The following is a 16,087-nucleotide window of genomic DNA, read 5'->3' as shown; positions in this document are numbered from 1 at the left end:
GGCCATACATGGAGAGATCCGCTCGTTTGGCGATGTCGCCAAACAAGCGGATCTCCCTCCCTAGGGCCCAACGATCGGATCCTAAAGATGCCCAAACGGGCGGTCGGATCGCGGGACCGCATCAACGAATAGATGCGGCCGCGATCCGACGGGATTTTCTGTCCCATCCGATTGGCCCGTTGGGGGGCCCCATACACGGGCCAATAAGCTGCCGACACGGTCTGTCTGCAGCTTTTATCGGCCCGTGTATGGCCACCTTAAAACTTTTTACCATTGCATGTAGAGTTTTAGAGTTCTTAACAGCCATAACGATTAATATAAGCACACTGGCAAGTAATTGATACAACTACACAGCTGTTTTTATGAAAACTATATTTATTTAATACCATAAAACTGCTCAGAAGTAGTTATGAGTACATTAAGGGTCTGGTGACACGAGCAGATTCAGGGAGATTAGTCGCCCCAGTGACAAATATCCTCTTCTTCGGGTCGACAATCTCCCCCAACTGCCTTCCCCCGCCAGCTAAAATGAAAATCATCGGGCGGAAGGCACACGCGAAGCTTCATTTTCCGCAGTTGCCTCACTTGGAAACGGGCGACTTCGGAAGACGAATTGTCACGTGTGCCTTCCCCCAGGCAATTTTCATTTTAGCCAAAGGAGGGCAGGTGGAAGACAGTTCGGGGAGATTGCCGTCCCGAAGAAGAGGAGATATGTCGCTGGGGCGACTCACCTCCCTGAATCTGCTAGTGTGGCCAGACCCTAAAATGGCATAGAATAATTAACATTTTTGAGTCAATAGTATCCTCTACTAATTCACTAATGTCATCATGCTTTAATGTCTTGTTATAGTGCAGATTATTTGTATAGAGTCGTTTGCTTTTGGAAACGTGTAGTCTTAAGGATAGCTGAAAAAGGACAGAATAGAAAAGAACAGTGCAGAATGAAGGACTTGCATGGCATAACATTTGTAATACCATTATAGAATTTTATAGATTTTTTTTGTTATGACTAATAAGTAGAATTAAGTATTTTTAGGTCTTGACATTCCAAATGCAATTACAGACTCTTATTCTTTGTGTTCTACTCTGTGTTGAAACATGCAAACTTGATCTTTGCAGCCGCACCTCATACAGATGGTCATATTTATGCTGCAGCATCGACTCCTGATCCAGATCCACACATATGTTTGCCTTCTGGTGCCTCCAAATGAAGACGTGGCTTCATCAAAAGATGAAGATACACCTTTTGCTGCTAGAGTTGGAGGAAGAAGTCTGAGCACACCAAATGCTTTAAGCTTTGGCTCGCCAAGTAATATACTTTGCTAAACTAAACTTTTTTCTCTTTTTCAGCAAAATAACTTGTCATTAATGTGCCTTTATCTTTAAAGAACCTGTTTTTCCTAAGTTTCAACAGTTAAACCTTATCTCTACGCAGATAATGGGCACAATTCAACTAAATTGCCTATTTAATAATATCACCTTTTCTGAGTCCCCAGCTCATAGGCTAATGCCACATACAGTGGATAAACATAGGCTGAGAATATTCCTCTATGACGAGAATCAACCCTTCCCTGTCTACATGTAGCAGATTTTGCCACTGAAATTCTCTGTGTGTGCCGGCAGGGATGGGGCTGATTCTCATCATAGGAGCGTCTATGGCATTAGCCTATGGGCACATGCACATTAGTCTGCAGGATTCATTTTAATTTATTGTGCATAGAATCATTAAATGTCTGTGTGATTGCTAAATATGATTCCAGCATATGTGATTTAGCTTCCTTGCTAATGAGTCCTATTTTGACAATCCATCATTTTGTGATTTTATGTCTGAAGGCAATGGCACTTGTCTTCTGGATCTTGGTGGTCACGGAGAAAGAGACATATTTAAATAAAATAGCAAAAAGAGACTTTTTAAGCACTTTTCTTGTTTATTGAGCGAATAATGTTTTAATTATAGAGAGAGGCTAACCTCATGTGTCCTAGAAGTTTAGGCTTTAGTCTAGTGCCAAGATTTGCCCCCATGTGGCTCTCTGTAGTTTTCTCTGTGGCCATAGCTCTGCTGGAACATAATTGGCAGATTACTTGGCACTGTCAAGTGTTTCCCATTTTATGACATTTATCCTCCATTTGCTGGCAGATAAACACCATCATGTATCCACAAAGGCAAATGTAAGTGCCAATTCTGGCCATTTTAAAGTGACTGATATTGATCAACACAAGAACCCCAGTCACAACATCATAACAATTACACATTTACACAATATCTTACAAGAAAGTTTTTACTAGCCCTCGTGTTGACTTCAATTGACTTTGTCCCACGGTATTAATAAAAACTCCCTCAGCTTAAATATCTTAGTTCTGTTGAGATGATATCCATCTGAGGATGTTACAAAATGACGTGTGAAATGATGCAGAGCAAATTATTTTGTGTGGTAAGCATAAAATCATGTTTGGAGGGAATTATTATCATGATCAAAACTAATGTTGTCATGTCATTTCTTTCTGCATTGTGTTGACCGTTAGCAAGCAGCGATGACATGACCCTGACCAGTCCAAGTATGGATAACTCCAGTGCTGAACTACTGCCAGGGGCAGATTCCCCAGTCAACAAAAGAGCTACAGAGAATCTTCTTGCAAGTCTTTCCCAAATTGAGAGGGAAGCAATTCTCAATATACCAGCAGCTCAGAATCAAGAGGACCTCAAAATGTTTGCAAGGTAATAAAACTGGTTACAGAAAATCTGATTATTAGGGATGCACCAAATACATTATTTTTTGGATTTGGATGAAATTTGAAACCTTATTTGCATACTCAGATTTGCAAAGAAAATTGCATCCGTGACTGTGAGCAAAGAAATGTTGCCTTCATGACTTGTTTGGATATGACTCGCTAAAAACTAAGCATTCGTCCAAATTCTGGAATTGATACATCCCCATGATTTAAGAGGTAGATCACTGTAAAAATATGTTTTTAGTTTGGTGTCATCAGCAGTATTCTAAGACATTTTGCAACTAGTCCTTTTATTGTTTTTTGTGTGTTTTTTCTTTTTACTATTTACATTATACAACTCTCAGGCTTGAAACTACTGTGTGGCTGCTAGGGGTTAATTATTCAAGCAACCATGTATCAGATTTGAACCCAGAATGGAATATCAGTAGGAGAGGGCCAGAAAATAAAATTAAAACTAAGAACTGAATGAAAAAGTTAACCTTTTCTTTCAGTTCCTGATAACCAGATAGCTGAAGACATAAAATAGACAGAATAGGAACAATTCAAGGACTACTCAAAAGTAAATAAAGAAAATGTAAGTGTTTTGTGATGTCATGAAAAGATAACTCATTTGATAAAGTACCAAAATGAGTGGATCCTTAATGCATGTGGTGAGCTAATCTGGCCATTAGATTCGAGGACACTGATTGGATCACACAGTAAGGGCAGGGGCACATGGGCAGATTCGGGGAGATTTAGTCGCCTGGTGACTAATCACCTCTTCGCAGCATTTCGATTTCCGAAGTTTCCTCGTGAGGCGACTTCGGAAATCGAAGCACGGCGAATGCATTGGCGCTGGCGTTTTCTCTTTATAGCAGGTGGGTGGCAGTTCGGGGAGATTGTCGCCCTGCAAAAGACGTGATTAGTCGACAGGCGACTAAATCTCCCTGAATCTGCCCATGTGCCCCTCCCCTAATATGCCACTGAACATAGAATATATAGGCCAAATTGGCCAGTGGCAGATGGAATTTCCAACCTAGCCTAATTAAAGAGGATATAAGGCAAAAAAAAAATGAATTGATCTAATCTTACTCAGAGTGGTCTTCAATGTATGTTTGCAATTTACATTAATTTTCTATGTTAGTTGGTTTCTGAGATGTTAGCAGTTTTAGACAGTTTTATATTGCTAGGCAGGTTTTCAGTAACTCAATTTTAGGGTCTAGTGTCAGTGACCCTACTAACTTTCTATGGACACACTATGTGTGTGTGTGTATATGTGTGTGTATATGTGTGTGTGCAGGGCCGCCATCAGGGGGGGACAGGGGGGACAAGCGTACCGGGCCCGGGCATGAAGGGGGGCCCGGCAGCGCTGCATTTTTTTGAAGATCCGGGCCCCCCTTACGAGCGCCCGAGCCGTACGTCTTGCCTCTTCAGTGCCGAATGCGGAAGTGCCGAAAAGCCGAAGCCGATGCGACGAAAAGACCCGAAGTCACGGAAAAAGCCGAAGTCCCGAAGTCACGAAGCGCCGAAAAGACCCGAAGTCACGAAAACAGCCGAAGCCGAAGTCCTGAAGCAGCGCAAAGACCCGAAGTCACGAAAACAGCCGAAGCCGAAGTCCTGAAGCGGTGAAAAGACCCGAAGTCACGAAAGGAGGCGAAGTTGAAGTACTGAAGCCATGAGTTCAATTCTACTGAACACCAGTTTGTGTTTTTTTTTTTTTTTAATCCCCTGGCCACCAATGTATTATTTTAATATTCTATAGGCCCCTGCCACCAATCTTTTTTTTAAAACTTTTGTTTTTGGGGCCCCAATTTTTTTTTTAACTCGTAAGGGGCCCCTTGCCACCATTGTTTTTTTTTGGGTTTTTTTTTTTAAAAAAAAAATTAATTTCTTTTTGGTGGCCCCAAATTTTTTTAACTTGTAAGGGGGCCCCTGCCACCAGTTTTTTTTTTTTTCAAAAAAAATTATTTTTTTTTAAAATTTTTTTTGGGGCCCCAATTTGTTTTTAACTTGTAAGGGGGCCCCTGCCACCATTTTTTTTTTTTTCAAAAAAATTTTTTTTCTCCAAATTTTTTTTTTGGGGCCCCAATTTGTTTTTAACTTATAAGGGGGCCCCTGCCGCCAATGTTTTGTTTTTTTTTCAAAAAAAAATTACTTTTTTTTCAAATTTTTTTTTGGGGCCCCAATTTGTTTTTAACTTATAAGGGGGCCCCTGCCGCCAATGTTTTTTTTTTTTTTCAAAAAAAAATTAATTTTTTTTCAAATTTTTTTTGGGGCCCCAATTTGTTTTTAACTTAGAAGGGGGCCCCTGCCACCAATGTTTGTTTATTTTTTAGTTTTTTTTACATTTTTTTTTGTTGGGGCCCCAAGTTTTTTTTAACAGGGGGCCCCTGCCACCAATGTTTTTAAAAAAAAAAATTTTTAATTTTTTTTTTTTGGGGGCCCCAATTTTTTTTATAAGGGGGCCCTGACCATCAATAGCTTTTTACAACTTGTGTGGGGGGGGGTTACTTTTTTAGCGCTGATGTCTGTGTGGTCTTTTAACTGCGATGTGGGCGGGATATGGGGCGGAGCTTGGTCGTCAGTGTGGGCGGGGCCCAGGGGGCCCCAAAAATTTTGTTGTACGGGGCCCCGTGATTTCTAATGGCGGCCCTGTGTGTGTGTGTGTATATGTATATGTATATATATATATATATCTATATATATACAAAAATGCGTATAATCTGCACACCATGAGGTAGAAATAACCTGGGTGCTAGTCCAAGAAATGAATGAATACGAATGTAGGATGACAGCACTCCAAGGATTTAACAGGCGAGATATAGTGTCAAAAATGGGTAGGTTTATTAAATCCGACGTTTCAGTGTTTTTGACACTATATCTCGCCTGTTAAATCCTTGGAGTGCGTGTGCGCTCCACGAACGGACAGGACTATATATATATATATATATATATAGTCAACTACAAGAGGTCCTCTGCACTCAACCCATTATCAATATATTTAAGACAGAGACATTTTGTGCATACTGCTACTAAAAAATGCCTTACCCTTTAAACAGGGATTGTTTGTCCATATATTGCAATATATTTAAGCTGGCCAACTACGTCAAAGTCATCCCATATCTGGCCAGTCCTACGCTTAATTTTCATCTGATTCATTAAGAATTCAATTGCTTAATTATACATTTTACAAAGGGACTAAGTTTTACCTGCAACTTACTAGCTGCTTTCAAAGTAAAACTCCCAAACTTGGCTGCCCTTTTATTAGACACCAGTGGGATCACCTGACTATAGCTGGGAGGGGTGGGAGCTACAACATGGAGCTGGTCACTGCTCCTGTATAACTATAACAAACAAGGGAAAGTTGTGCTCACCACTATTTATTAAAACCATTAGGCGGGGGTGCAATGAGGGTGTGTATATATATATACTTTCTGTATATAGTTAACCCTTGGGTTGCTGACAATCAAAGAATGTAAATATATCAGAAACCACTGTGAAATGCAAGAAGTGCTTAGGCTAAGAAGAACTTAAGAGTAAATGAATCAGTTCCCTTGGATTTAGATCCCCTTAGATCAACCTTATCAGTTACAGACTGGGTCAGAGCTCTGGTTTTATTTGCCTGTACATTTGGTGAAGATTGTCAGGGTCAACACATTGGTATCTTCTTGTCTGTAGGTACTGTAAGTCATACTGTAGTATTGAGTAGATGCAAGTTGTACTTCCCCCCCCCCCCCAAACAGATAGGCAATACAAGGGGAAACTAATTGTCTTTCCTTACTTGGGAACCCTTAGTAATTGTGTATAATCTAGCAGGAGGTTGTTACTGTTATTCTTATCTTTATACGTATGCAGTGCTTTTATAAGAGGCTTCTTATCTTCTGTGTTTATTCATTATGTTGCATGCTGTCCTAGTATAAAAACAGGTAAGTAAACACATGCACAGATGAAGCATTATGAGAGAAAAGCAGTTTGCATTTGGGGCGAGGCATGTTTGTGGGGGAAAAACACTAAATCGGGGAGATTGAATTTGTTAATGTAGGGTAAATATACGTTTTTTTGACAAAGCACACACATATGCCATCGATTTATTTTTAGCCTTACTAGTGCTCTTTGTCACATGTTCCCTGTGCTGCAGGTTTTTGGTCAGTAACAAGTAAGAATTACATTTATGAAAGTACCATTTTTTTCACATCATACATTGCAATAAGGAAAATGACAGAATTCATATGGTGCACCTATTTGAGGTTAGTCTAATCCCTTTGTCATACACAAGCACTAATGTATACATGATATATACGGTTGTCCTTCAGCCTATCAGAACCTTGTACAGGTATGGGACCTGTTATCCAGAATGCACAGGACATGGTTTTTTTTTCGGATAAAGGATCTTTCTATAATTTCTGTTCATGTAAATATCAATTAAACCCAATGAGTCGTTTCTGCTTCCAATAAGGATTAATTATATCTTAGCTTGGATCAAGTACAATGTACTGTTTTATTACTACAAAGAAAAAGGAAATCATTTTTAAAAATCTGAATTATTTGATCATTATGGAGTCTATGAGAGATGGCCTTTCCGTAATTTCTGGATAATGGGTTTCCGGATAATGGATCCCATACCTGTACGGCCCCCAAGCTGTTTAACGTCAAGCTATGTTGGAGACCAATACAGATTAGTAACGGGTGAGCTGGTGGAGGTAGGGGGGCACTTCCAGTCAGTGTCCCTTTAAGAAGAGTCTTTTAAGTGAAACATCTCTCTTTTTCATGTATGTAGAATGTGTATTCCTTTGTGTATATTTTTGCATTCTTATTGTAACTTGCTGCACATTATCTGGATTTATATGGAATACAAGCTTTAGCTGTGATAATGTGGTTGTGCATTAGGCCTCATACATGCAAGGGTCCTGCCTAACCTCATTTCTGACACTTCATTGTATGACTACTCTTATCAATAGAGGAAAAAGCATGTTTATTGTCAGTGGAAGAAAAACAGAGTTACAGCGGAATACAAAAACAATCTCAGCATTTGTAGAAGTTTCACTAGTCTTGAGACAGCAGGTTTTATTTTCTGTATGTTTGTGTGCATATTGTACTGAGAGATTATTATTAATATATACTATTGCATATTGTCAGTATTATTATATACTGTATGCAAGCTATTTAAGCACTAAGATCTACTTTACTTTAACTGGAAAGCTAGTACTATATAGTAACAGGACTTCCTAAAAGAAATACTAAATGATGTTCCTAATGTCACATAATAATTAAAATGGCTGGTATATTGTTACTTTTTGTAACTGAATTGTGCTTCCGGTATGTGTGCACAGCAGTGCTCCCTCTAGGCTGTGTGTCTAGCACACAAACAACAAATTGTGGTGCAGGCAAAGAATTTTGTACTGACCCACCCACTTCTCCTTAAAAGTGTGCACAAAATATTGTTGTTTTTTTTTGCACACAGCAGAAACAATGGCAGTACAGTGTTATGTGTTTGTCTGTGATGATTATGGTACCTTTTTGTACAGATGAAGAGTACACTATAGAAGCAAATTTATTACAATTTAAGTTCAAGGTTTTGCCACAATCTACAGTTTTTAAGATTTATGATTAGACAAAACTAAAATTTTTGGTAACTAAAACCTGTTGAGCTTCCGAAGAATCGTTGTCCGTGGTTGACAATAACCAGAGAGTTGGTGTTTTTATTTATAAAAAAAATGGATATATTTCACACCAAGATATTTATATATATCTTAGGGATGCACCGAATCCACTATTTGGGATTTGTCCGAATCCTTGGTGAAAGATTCGGCCAAATACCGAACCAAATCCGAATTTGCATATGCAAATTAGGGGCAGGGGTGGAAAAGTGACAAAAATTCTTCTTTTGTGATGAAAATTCACGTGATCTCCCTACCTGATCCTAATTTACATTGCAAATTCGGATTCGGTTCGGCCAGGCACAAGGATTCAGCCAAATCCTAAACCGAATCCTGGAGCATCCCTAATATATATTGAACATATATATGTATTAAAAAAAATATATATATATATATATATAAACATATAAAGATGCCAGCACTCATGTATACATGATAAATGCGTCTGGGTGCACTTAATCAAGGAAGAGCACGTCTCAGTGGAAAACAGCAACGTTTTTATTTGTAGAATGACATTTCAACCTCAACGAAGGTCTTTGTCAACATATGTATGAAAATATCACAGACTGAGAGACTGCTATGTAGATAGGGTTGCCAGATGGCCGGTATTTTACCGACCTGGCCGGTAAAAATGATGACTGATCCCAATGTTATTAATAGGGAAAAAAGATAAATATATAGGAAGGCCGGTATTTTTCTCCAGAAAAGGTGGCAATCCTAGATGTTGACTGAAAACACACACATATATAGACAGACACACACAGACAGAAAACAGTACAAAAGCAGCTAGTGATATATTGTAGGAATGTCATTTTTATTTGAAATGAGACGTAAACTCCAAACAAATGAAGACACTTGCTGTCTGAGCACTTTTGGAATTTATAGGCTTTTGAGAGCTGCTTTGCCAGCAATAAGGTTAAATATTAGGCAGCATCTCCAGTGAGATAATACTCTGTATATTACTCACTCAGTCCCTGGGGATGTTAAAGCTGTGCTAGCAGTTGGAAGGATTGTGCTACTTCCCCTCTTACTTGGAGTTGGGTTGGACAAGGACACAATACTCTCATTCACATACGTCTGAAAAATGTGATTTTGTCAATGAAGGCACAGGTTCAAATTACGGTCACGTTTGTACAACTGGAAAAGCCCCAGGAGAGAGCAGTATTAGAGCAATGTCTCTTAGGAGACCCCCAACTGCATATTTAATTAATTCTCAGGCCAATACATGCCTGTTGTTTCAATCTCGGGCCACATATCTGCCCTCCTGCATTTACTGAATCCCTCCTGCCACTTCTGCCTGGAGTTCACTTTTAGTATGATGTACAGAGTGATATTCTGAGACAATTGGCATTTGTTTTTCATTTTCTATTATTTGTGGTTTTTGAGTTATTTCACTTTTTATTCAGCAGCTCTCAAGTTTTAAAGTTCAGCAATCTGAAAGCTAGGGTCCAAATTAGCCTAGCAACCATGCATTGATTTGTATAAGAGACTGGAATAGGAATAAGAGAGGCATGAATAGAAAGGTGAGTAATAAAAAGAAGCAATAACATTAAACTGTAGCCTTACAGATCATTTGTTTTTTTTAGATGGGGTCAGTGACCCCCATTTGGAAACTGAAAAGAACCAGAAGACAAAGGCAAATAATTCAAAAACTATAAGAAATAATCACCATAAATAGAGTGTGAATAACACCAGGAACTGGGTTAAAAGGGTGGTTGACCTTTAAAAGTTAACTTTTAGCATGTTATAGAATGACCAGTTCTAAGCAACTTTTCAGCTGGTTTTCATTGTTTTTTATAGATTTTTATTTATTTTCCTTCTTCTTCTTTCCAGTTTTTAATTGAGCGTCACTGACCCAATCTAAAAACAAATGCTCTGTAAAAGCTACAGATTTATTGTTATTGCTCTTTTTTTATTACCCGTATTTCTGTTCAGGCAATTTCCTATTCATATTCTGGTGTCTTATTGAAATCATTGCATGGTTGCTAAGGTAATTTGGACCCTAGCAACCAGATTGTTAAAACTGCAAACTGGAGAGCTGCTGAATAAAAAGCTAAATAATTAAAAAAACACAAATAAAAAATGAAAACCAACTTCAAGTTGTTTCAGAATATCACTCTCTACATCATACTAAAAGTGGACTCAAAGGTGAACAACCCCTTTAAGCCTTTGATACAGCACTGCAGACACCTTTTCTAATTAAAGAGATACTGACACTAAAAATGTTCTTTTCAAAATATTAATCTACATAAAAATTTGCCTATGGGTTACGTTGATGGTTTTTCGCTGACAGTTCTGATTTTGTAAGTAATTGTTACTTGTAGTTCCTAAACCTCACTGTTTTGCCAACCTGACTGTCTCTTCTCAGCCTGTCAGTTAGAGTTTCTAATGCTAACGGACTCCTAATGCACAAATATGGCAGCCCCCTCATACAGGAACATGGGGGTAAGAAAGGTCATGTAAAAGCATCAGGCAAATACTTTTATGGCAAAATTATAACCTTTGAGTTAAAGGACCAGTAACATCAATTTAAAAAAAAAATTTGTTTGTATATAACAAAAAAACAAAACACCAAGACATATTCAACTTTAAAATCGCAAAGTCTTTATTAATAAATAACTTAAACCGATACTCCGCTTGTGCTGCTCTTCAGAAAAGGCCACAGGGTGACGATCCATTGTGCATCGCTCGATTTCTCCTCCCTGGCTATCTCCTATAGGCAGGAAGGAGAAATCGAGTACCGCACGATGGATCGTCGCCTTTTCTGAAGAGGAGCGCATTCAAAATGTTATGACTAGGGTTGCCACCTTTTTTTAAATCCTTTACCGGCTGGTGGGGGGGCCGTGACATCAAAAGGGGCGGGCCGTGACATCAAAAGGGGCGGGCCGTGATGTCAAAAGGGGCGGGGCAGCGCCACGGACGGTAAGAGAAGCAAAAGAAAAGCTAAGTTCCAGGGGATTGGGGGCAGGCCAAGGGCTCTTTTTAATTGTATTACAAATTTACCGGCAGCTACATTGCTAGGCCGGTAAAATACTGGCTGGGTGGCAACCCTAGTTATGACAAATACAAAAAAGGTTATTTTCTGGTGTCAATATCTCTTTAATATAAAAGAAATGGCCCTACTATAACCGAAGTGAGACATTGGGTGTACTTGTAGAATTTACCAGAATATCTTATTATTTTGGGGTTCGTATGATATCATTCTCTGCTCTGCAAAGATTACAGTATACTTTGTACGGTCTGATTTGCTGAAGGAAAATCCCCCCTCCCTCCCCCGTGTTTCTTTAAAATTCTCAGTGTTGCGTTTATGCAGAGAGAAAAAAATCCATTGTTTCAAATTTGAAGCAGGCGGAACAGCAGGGTGATATCATATGCACATGCTTTGCCAGTATATATTGGCACCTTTAGCACAGCCCCTGTGAGTTCTATTTCAGCATGTGCCATATAGTCCACAGTAACATTGGGTAATTCGGCTTGATTTCTAAACCTAGGCCATATTTTATTTGCTAAAAGTAATACCTGAAACCGTTTAAATGATATAAAAACAAAAATCTTTCAGTTAGTCATTGTGAGAACTTGTAACCGTATAATGTCAGCTGTACAATGCCTTGTGTAACCATCTGTTGTAACTGACGGCTATGGAAAATCCCATGTGCTGAAACCCTGAACAAGTTGATTTTTGTTTTTGAACCAGTTTATCCCCTAAGGACATATTCTGGCACATCATTTGACTGAAGACCAAAACGAAACAGCACTGCTTCCACCCACCAGTTCTGCAAATACAATTGCTTCGGCTGTCATCGAACAGCATCATCCTTTTCACAAAAAAACATAACATTTCCCAACAGACCAGTTTAACTTCTCTTTTCGTTTGAAACGGTTCTCTTTGAATGTATGTATGTGAATGTGCCTAGGATTATACAGACAGAAATCCTTCTTTTAACGTATCCAAAACAATACATATATCCTGGGGCCATGTTGCCCTAAAATATGCACCAAAGTGTCCAAACCCCTGCCATTGTCTTGCATTCAGGTACTTGTGAGGCAATAGTCACTAGGAAACACTTCCCAGTCCCTTTTCGGCTGAAATACGACTCTTGTGCAAGTCAGCAGACGTAGGTTTATGCACTTAGGCTCTGCTTTGTGAAAAACAGAGCCCAAAGCACTTATAAGTAGCCCATGGGCTTTATCAGGCCTAGATTTCTGATTGGGGTTGCCCCTAGGCTGGTGGATCTTGCGACTGCTCTTCGCAACTGCCCCGGAACATTTTCCCCTGACCTTAAAGTCAAGCTCTTCCCACAAGAGCTTGATAGGATTCAGGTCTGGCAATCAGTCCAGCTTCCTGTTTCTTCCCCAAATAGGTTTTGCATTGCTTAGAAGAATGCTTCAGACAATGACAACAGGGGACGGCATGATAACATTTCAAACTATACAGATATATATAGCTTATCTTGCTCCCACTAGTGGAAACCAGTGACTATTGGAAACTTAAGTCTGGCACTTTTCCAATCTGATGTTCCATGTTCTTTCTGTTCCAGATAAGCAGCATCACAACTCCAATGAATGCATGGCATAACCAATTTAATTGTATATTTGATGAATGAACCATATAGGGGTAAATCTGTAGCGTGGCAGAGGCCAAACGTAATTAAACTGTTATTTGTCAGCGTGAAATATGCTTTTTGTGTGTGAGAAACTTGCATTTTAGCAATAGCTGTTTTTAATGCAGAATTTTATCACATTTGTTTTTGTATCCATTTGGAACTGACAACCAATCTGAAAGCATGTGTTTATTTCACTGCAGGCTTCTGCATTATTTCCGAGGACGACACCATCTGGAAGAGATCATGTACAATGAAAACATGCGACGCTCACAGCTTCTGATGCTGTTCGATAAATTCCGAAGTGTGCTTGTAGTTACCAACCATGAGGATCCGGTTATATCTGTCTTTCAGTCGGTGTTTCCTTAACGACTCTGCCAAAGAATGCTCTCTCTCTGTTTTACCGGTGTAGTCAGTGTTTCTTGCTTTTAATACATTAACTCTGGAAGATTATTCCTATATACAGAGATCCCCAACAAGAAATTGTGACTCCTCTGCACCAAGCACGTTGCTTACCAAATGCCAGTATCCTGCAATGTGACCTATTTCTGTAGAGGTAACACAATGCAATGTCTTATAATCAAAGCTATACAGCAATATTCCTTTTATATTTCAAGTATCTGGCAAACAAGAAACAATATATTATGTTAACAGCACATTTAAGAATATTCAGTCCATTTCCAAATGATTTCTCTTGCTCTCCATGCTCTCTTGCTCTCCAGGAATCATATCTCTCTTTTGGCCGACAATGTTCTTATCACGTATTCACCTGAAATGAACATAGATATGAACATGGTAAAAGCCACCCATAAACATATATAAATGGGTTGTTCACCTTCAAAACACTTTTTTTTCAGTTCAGTTTTTAGATTTTTCATCGGAAATAAAGATTTTTTCCAATTACTTTCCATCTTTTATTGTTTACCGGTTTTCCAAAAATGAAGTTTAATATTGTGGTCTCTGGTGTCCAATCAATAATCCAGGTGTAGATTCTGAACTCTTATAATTTGCTGCATTAGTTGATACATTATCTGTGGAATATTAGCAACTATTGTATCAGTTCTAACAGCTGCCCGGCGGCAGCTCCGCCGGCTTAATATACCACTGAAACCACACGCAACCATCAACTTGCGTTTTTCAGCACGTAGTTTCTTTTCCCAAGATGCACTTCTTATTGTTCTCATTTCCCATTATTCCGCTGGCTAGAAATAGAGAAGCTATTTAAAAATAGAAAAGATATTTACATGCAAAATGGAGCAGGAATGATCGTCAATACGCAAAGTAATTACGTCACCCGCCTAATACTCTTTAAAAACATATATGCATAATCTATCGCGAGACGCCATATTTAAAATATGCTGCGTATTTATGTAAAGTGTGGTTTCAAACATGCAGATCCCATTGAGTTTATCGATTTGGTAGTTTCTTGACGTATTGGCGTTTCTGCTGAAAAACGCCAATGCTGGCGTCCTGTGGCTTATTTCGGCTTGCAATTGCCCTGTGAGATTTGCCATAGTGCGTTTTCCATTAGTTTCAGTGGTAGTTCTGTTTATGTGTATTCATGCCTGACGGAGCTTTTTTAAAAATGCAACGTAAAGATGTCACGTCTGGCCTTGCCCTTAATGAAACTCGGGGATTCTGCTCAGCAGGGACGAAGATAAGAAGTGTATCAACTAATGTATAGATTTAGGACAGTTGCAGAGTTGATGACCCCCTTCCCAGAGCTGCTTCAGAAAGACATAAGAAGGAAAAATATAGAAAGATTTAAAAAAAAAAAGGATTTCTGGTGAACTATCTGAAATCAACTCAACTGAAAAAAAAGTGTTGGAAGGTGAATAACCCCTTTTAGAAAAAATTCCTTTGCTCCTTGAAGCATCCAGGGTCGGACTGAAACTCTGCATTCACTGAACTCTCCCCGCCCTGAGTGATAGAAGTAAAGCAGGTATGCACTGTCGGGCGGGGGGAAGGCAGGTGGAGGAGGGATGCGGCTGGTAAGGGGGGCTCGGGGCAGGTGTGTGTGTGTGCCCCTGATGGGCCCGGAACCCCCCCGCCCCAGTCTGACACTGTCCTAAGTAGTCCCATAGCCAGTTAGAATGATGTGCATATCAGTTTTTTATTTTAAACAAAAATTCCTTCAGTGTGAGCATTATGTGTCCAACTTCCAGTCATCATAAATGCATATGACTCTGAAGCACTCTAATAGCAGCAAGTTGCTTTGTAACTGATGTGGCACATGCCCCTATATATCAGAAAAGGCACTGTTTGCCCAGGTGCAGTAAACCATAACAACCATTCAGATGTTTGCTTTTGTGCAGGTGACTAGTAAGTGCTACCTACTGATTGCTTGCTCTGACAGTAGCAAGCTTTGCTTATTTGATTACATTGCACTATTAGAGATTTAGGATCTGTGCATTGCTGTGAGGTGGTTTTTGTCCATTCTACCACATGGGAAAGTAGGGGTTAACTGACTCCAGGCTTCTCTGTGGGCACTGTGCCAACCTGCAGAACATGGATAAAATAAGACATGAAAAATTGTATCCGCGCTCCCCATTAATACACACTCCCATGGGTACATTTTCCATAGAGAAGGGTAAATATTTCCTAAAAAAAATCTTTTGTCTCTAAGAAAGACCTTTATTTATGTACTTTTATTTTCATTGGAACAATTTGTGTGCTGGTAGATTTAAACACACCTGGTCCTAATACAGCATTTGTTTTACTTTGTAAATGTGATTATGTAATATATGTAATAATGTTTTGTAAAAACCTTTCTTTACTAGTCAGAGATTTATTCTTGGTTCTGTTTACACGACATCAGCAGCACAAAGCTAAATCAGTCATCCACTTAAAGAAAAAGTCCCAATGTAAAAACCTAAAAAGGTTATTGTCTTATTAGTAATATGTGGGGCCTGGGTGCTCATTCCCCAGACCTACAGCTCGAGGTGGAGGTATCCAACCAAAGGAGAAAACGGCCGGCACTCACGTATCCCACAAACAGGCTTGTAAAAGAACTGAGAACTTTATTTAGGCCACAGAGTAGATAAACACTTAGGGGCAGATTTACATAGGGTCGAATATCGAGGGTTAATTAACCCTCGATATTCGACTGCCGCATGTAAA

At 39.3% G+C, this 16,087-nt stretch overlaps 1 protein-coding gene across 4 annotated transcripts in view; it reads left to right on the top strand.

Moving 5' to 3' along the window:
* Positions 1 to 15,737, top strand: part of nprl3.L (NPR3-like, GATOR1 complex subunit L homeolog) — a 39,833-nt gene extending 24,096 nt beyond the window's left edge. For 3 of the 4 annotated variants that reach the window (XM_018234183.2, XM_018234184.2, XM_018234185.2), the window contains 3 exons: positions 1,120 to 1,309; positions 2,524 to 2,716; positions 13,171 to 15,737. In XM_018234183.2, coding sequence (XP_018089672.1) covers positions 1,120 to 1,309; positions 2,524 to 2,716; positions 13,171 to 13,336 — 549 coding nt within the window. In that variant the 3' untranslated portion in view covers positions 13,337 to 15,737. 4 annotated transcript variants of the gene reach the window in all.
* Positions 15,738 to 16,087: the final 350 nt, after the last annotated feature.

This window comes from Xenopus laevis, chromosome 9_10L (assembly GCF_017654675.1).
Source record: "Xenopus laevis strain J_2021 chromosome 9_10L, Xenopus_laevis_v10.1, whole genome shotgun sequence".
Lineage (NCBI taxonomy): Eukaryota > Metazoa > Chordata > Amphibia > Anura > Pipidae > Xenopus > Xenopus laevis.
The sequence above is the reverse complement of the archived record's forward strand: the minus strand, read 5'-3'. Positions and strand labels throughout refer to the sequence as shown.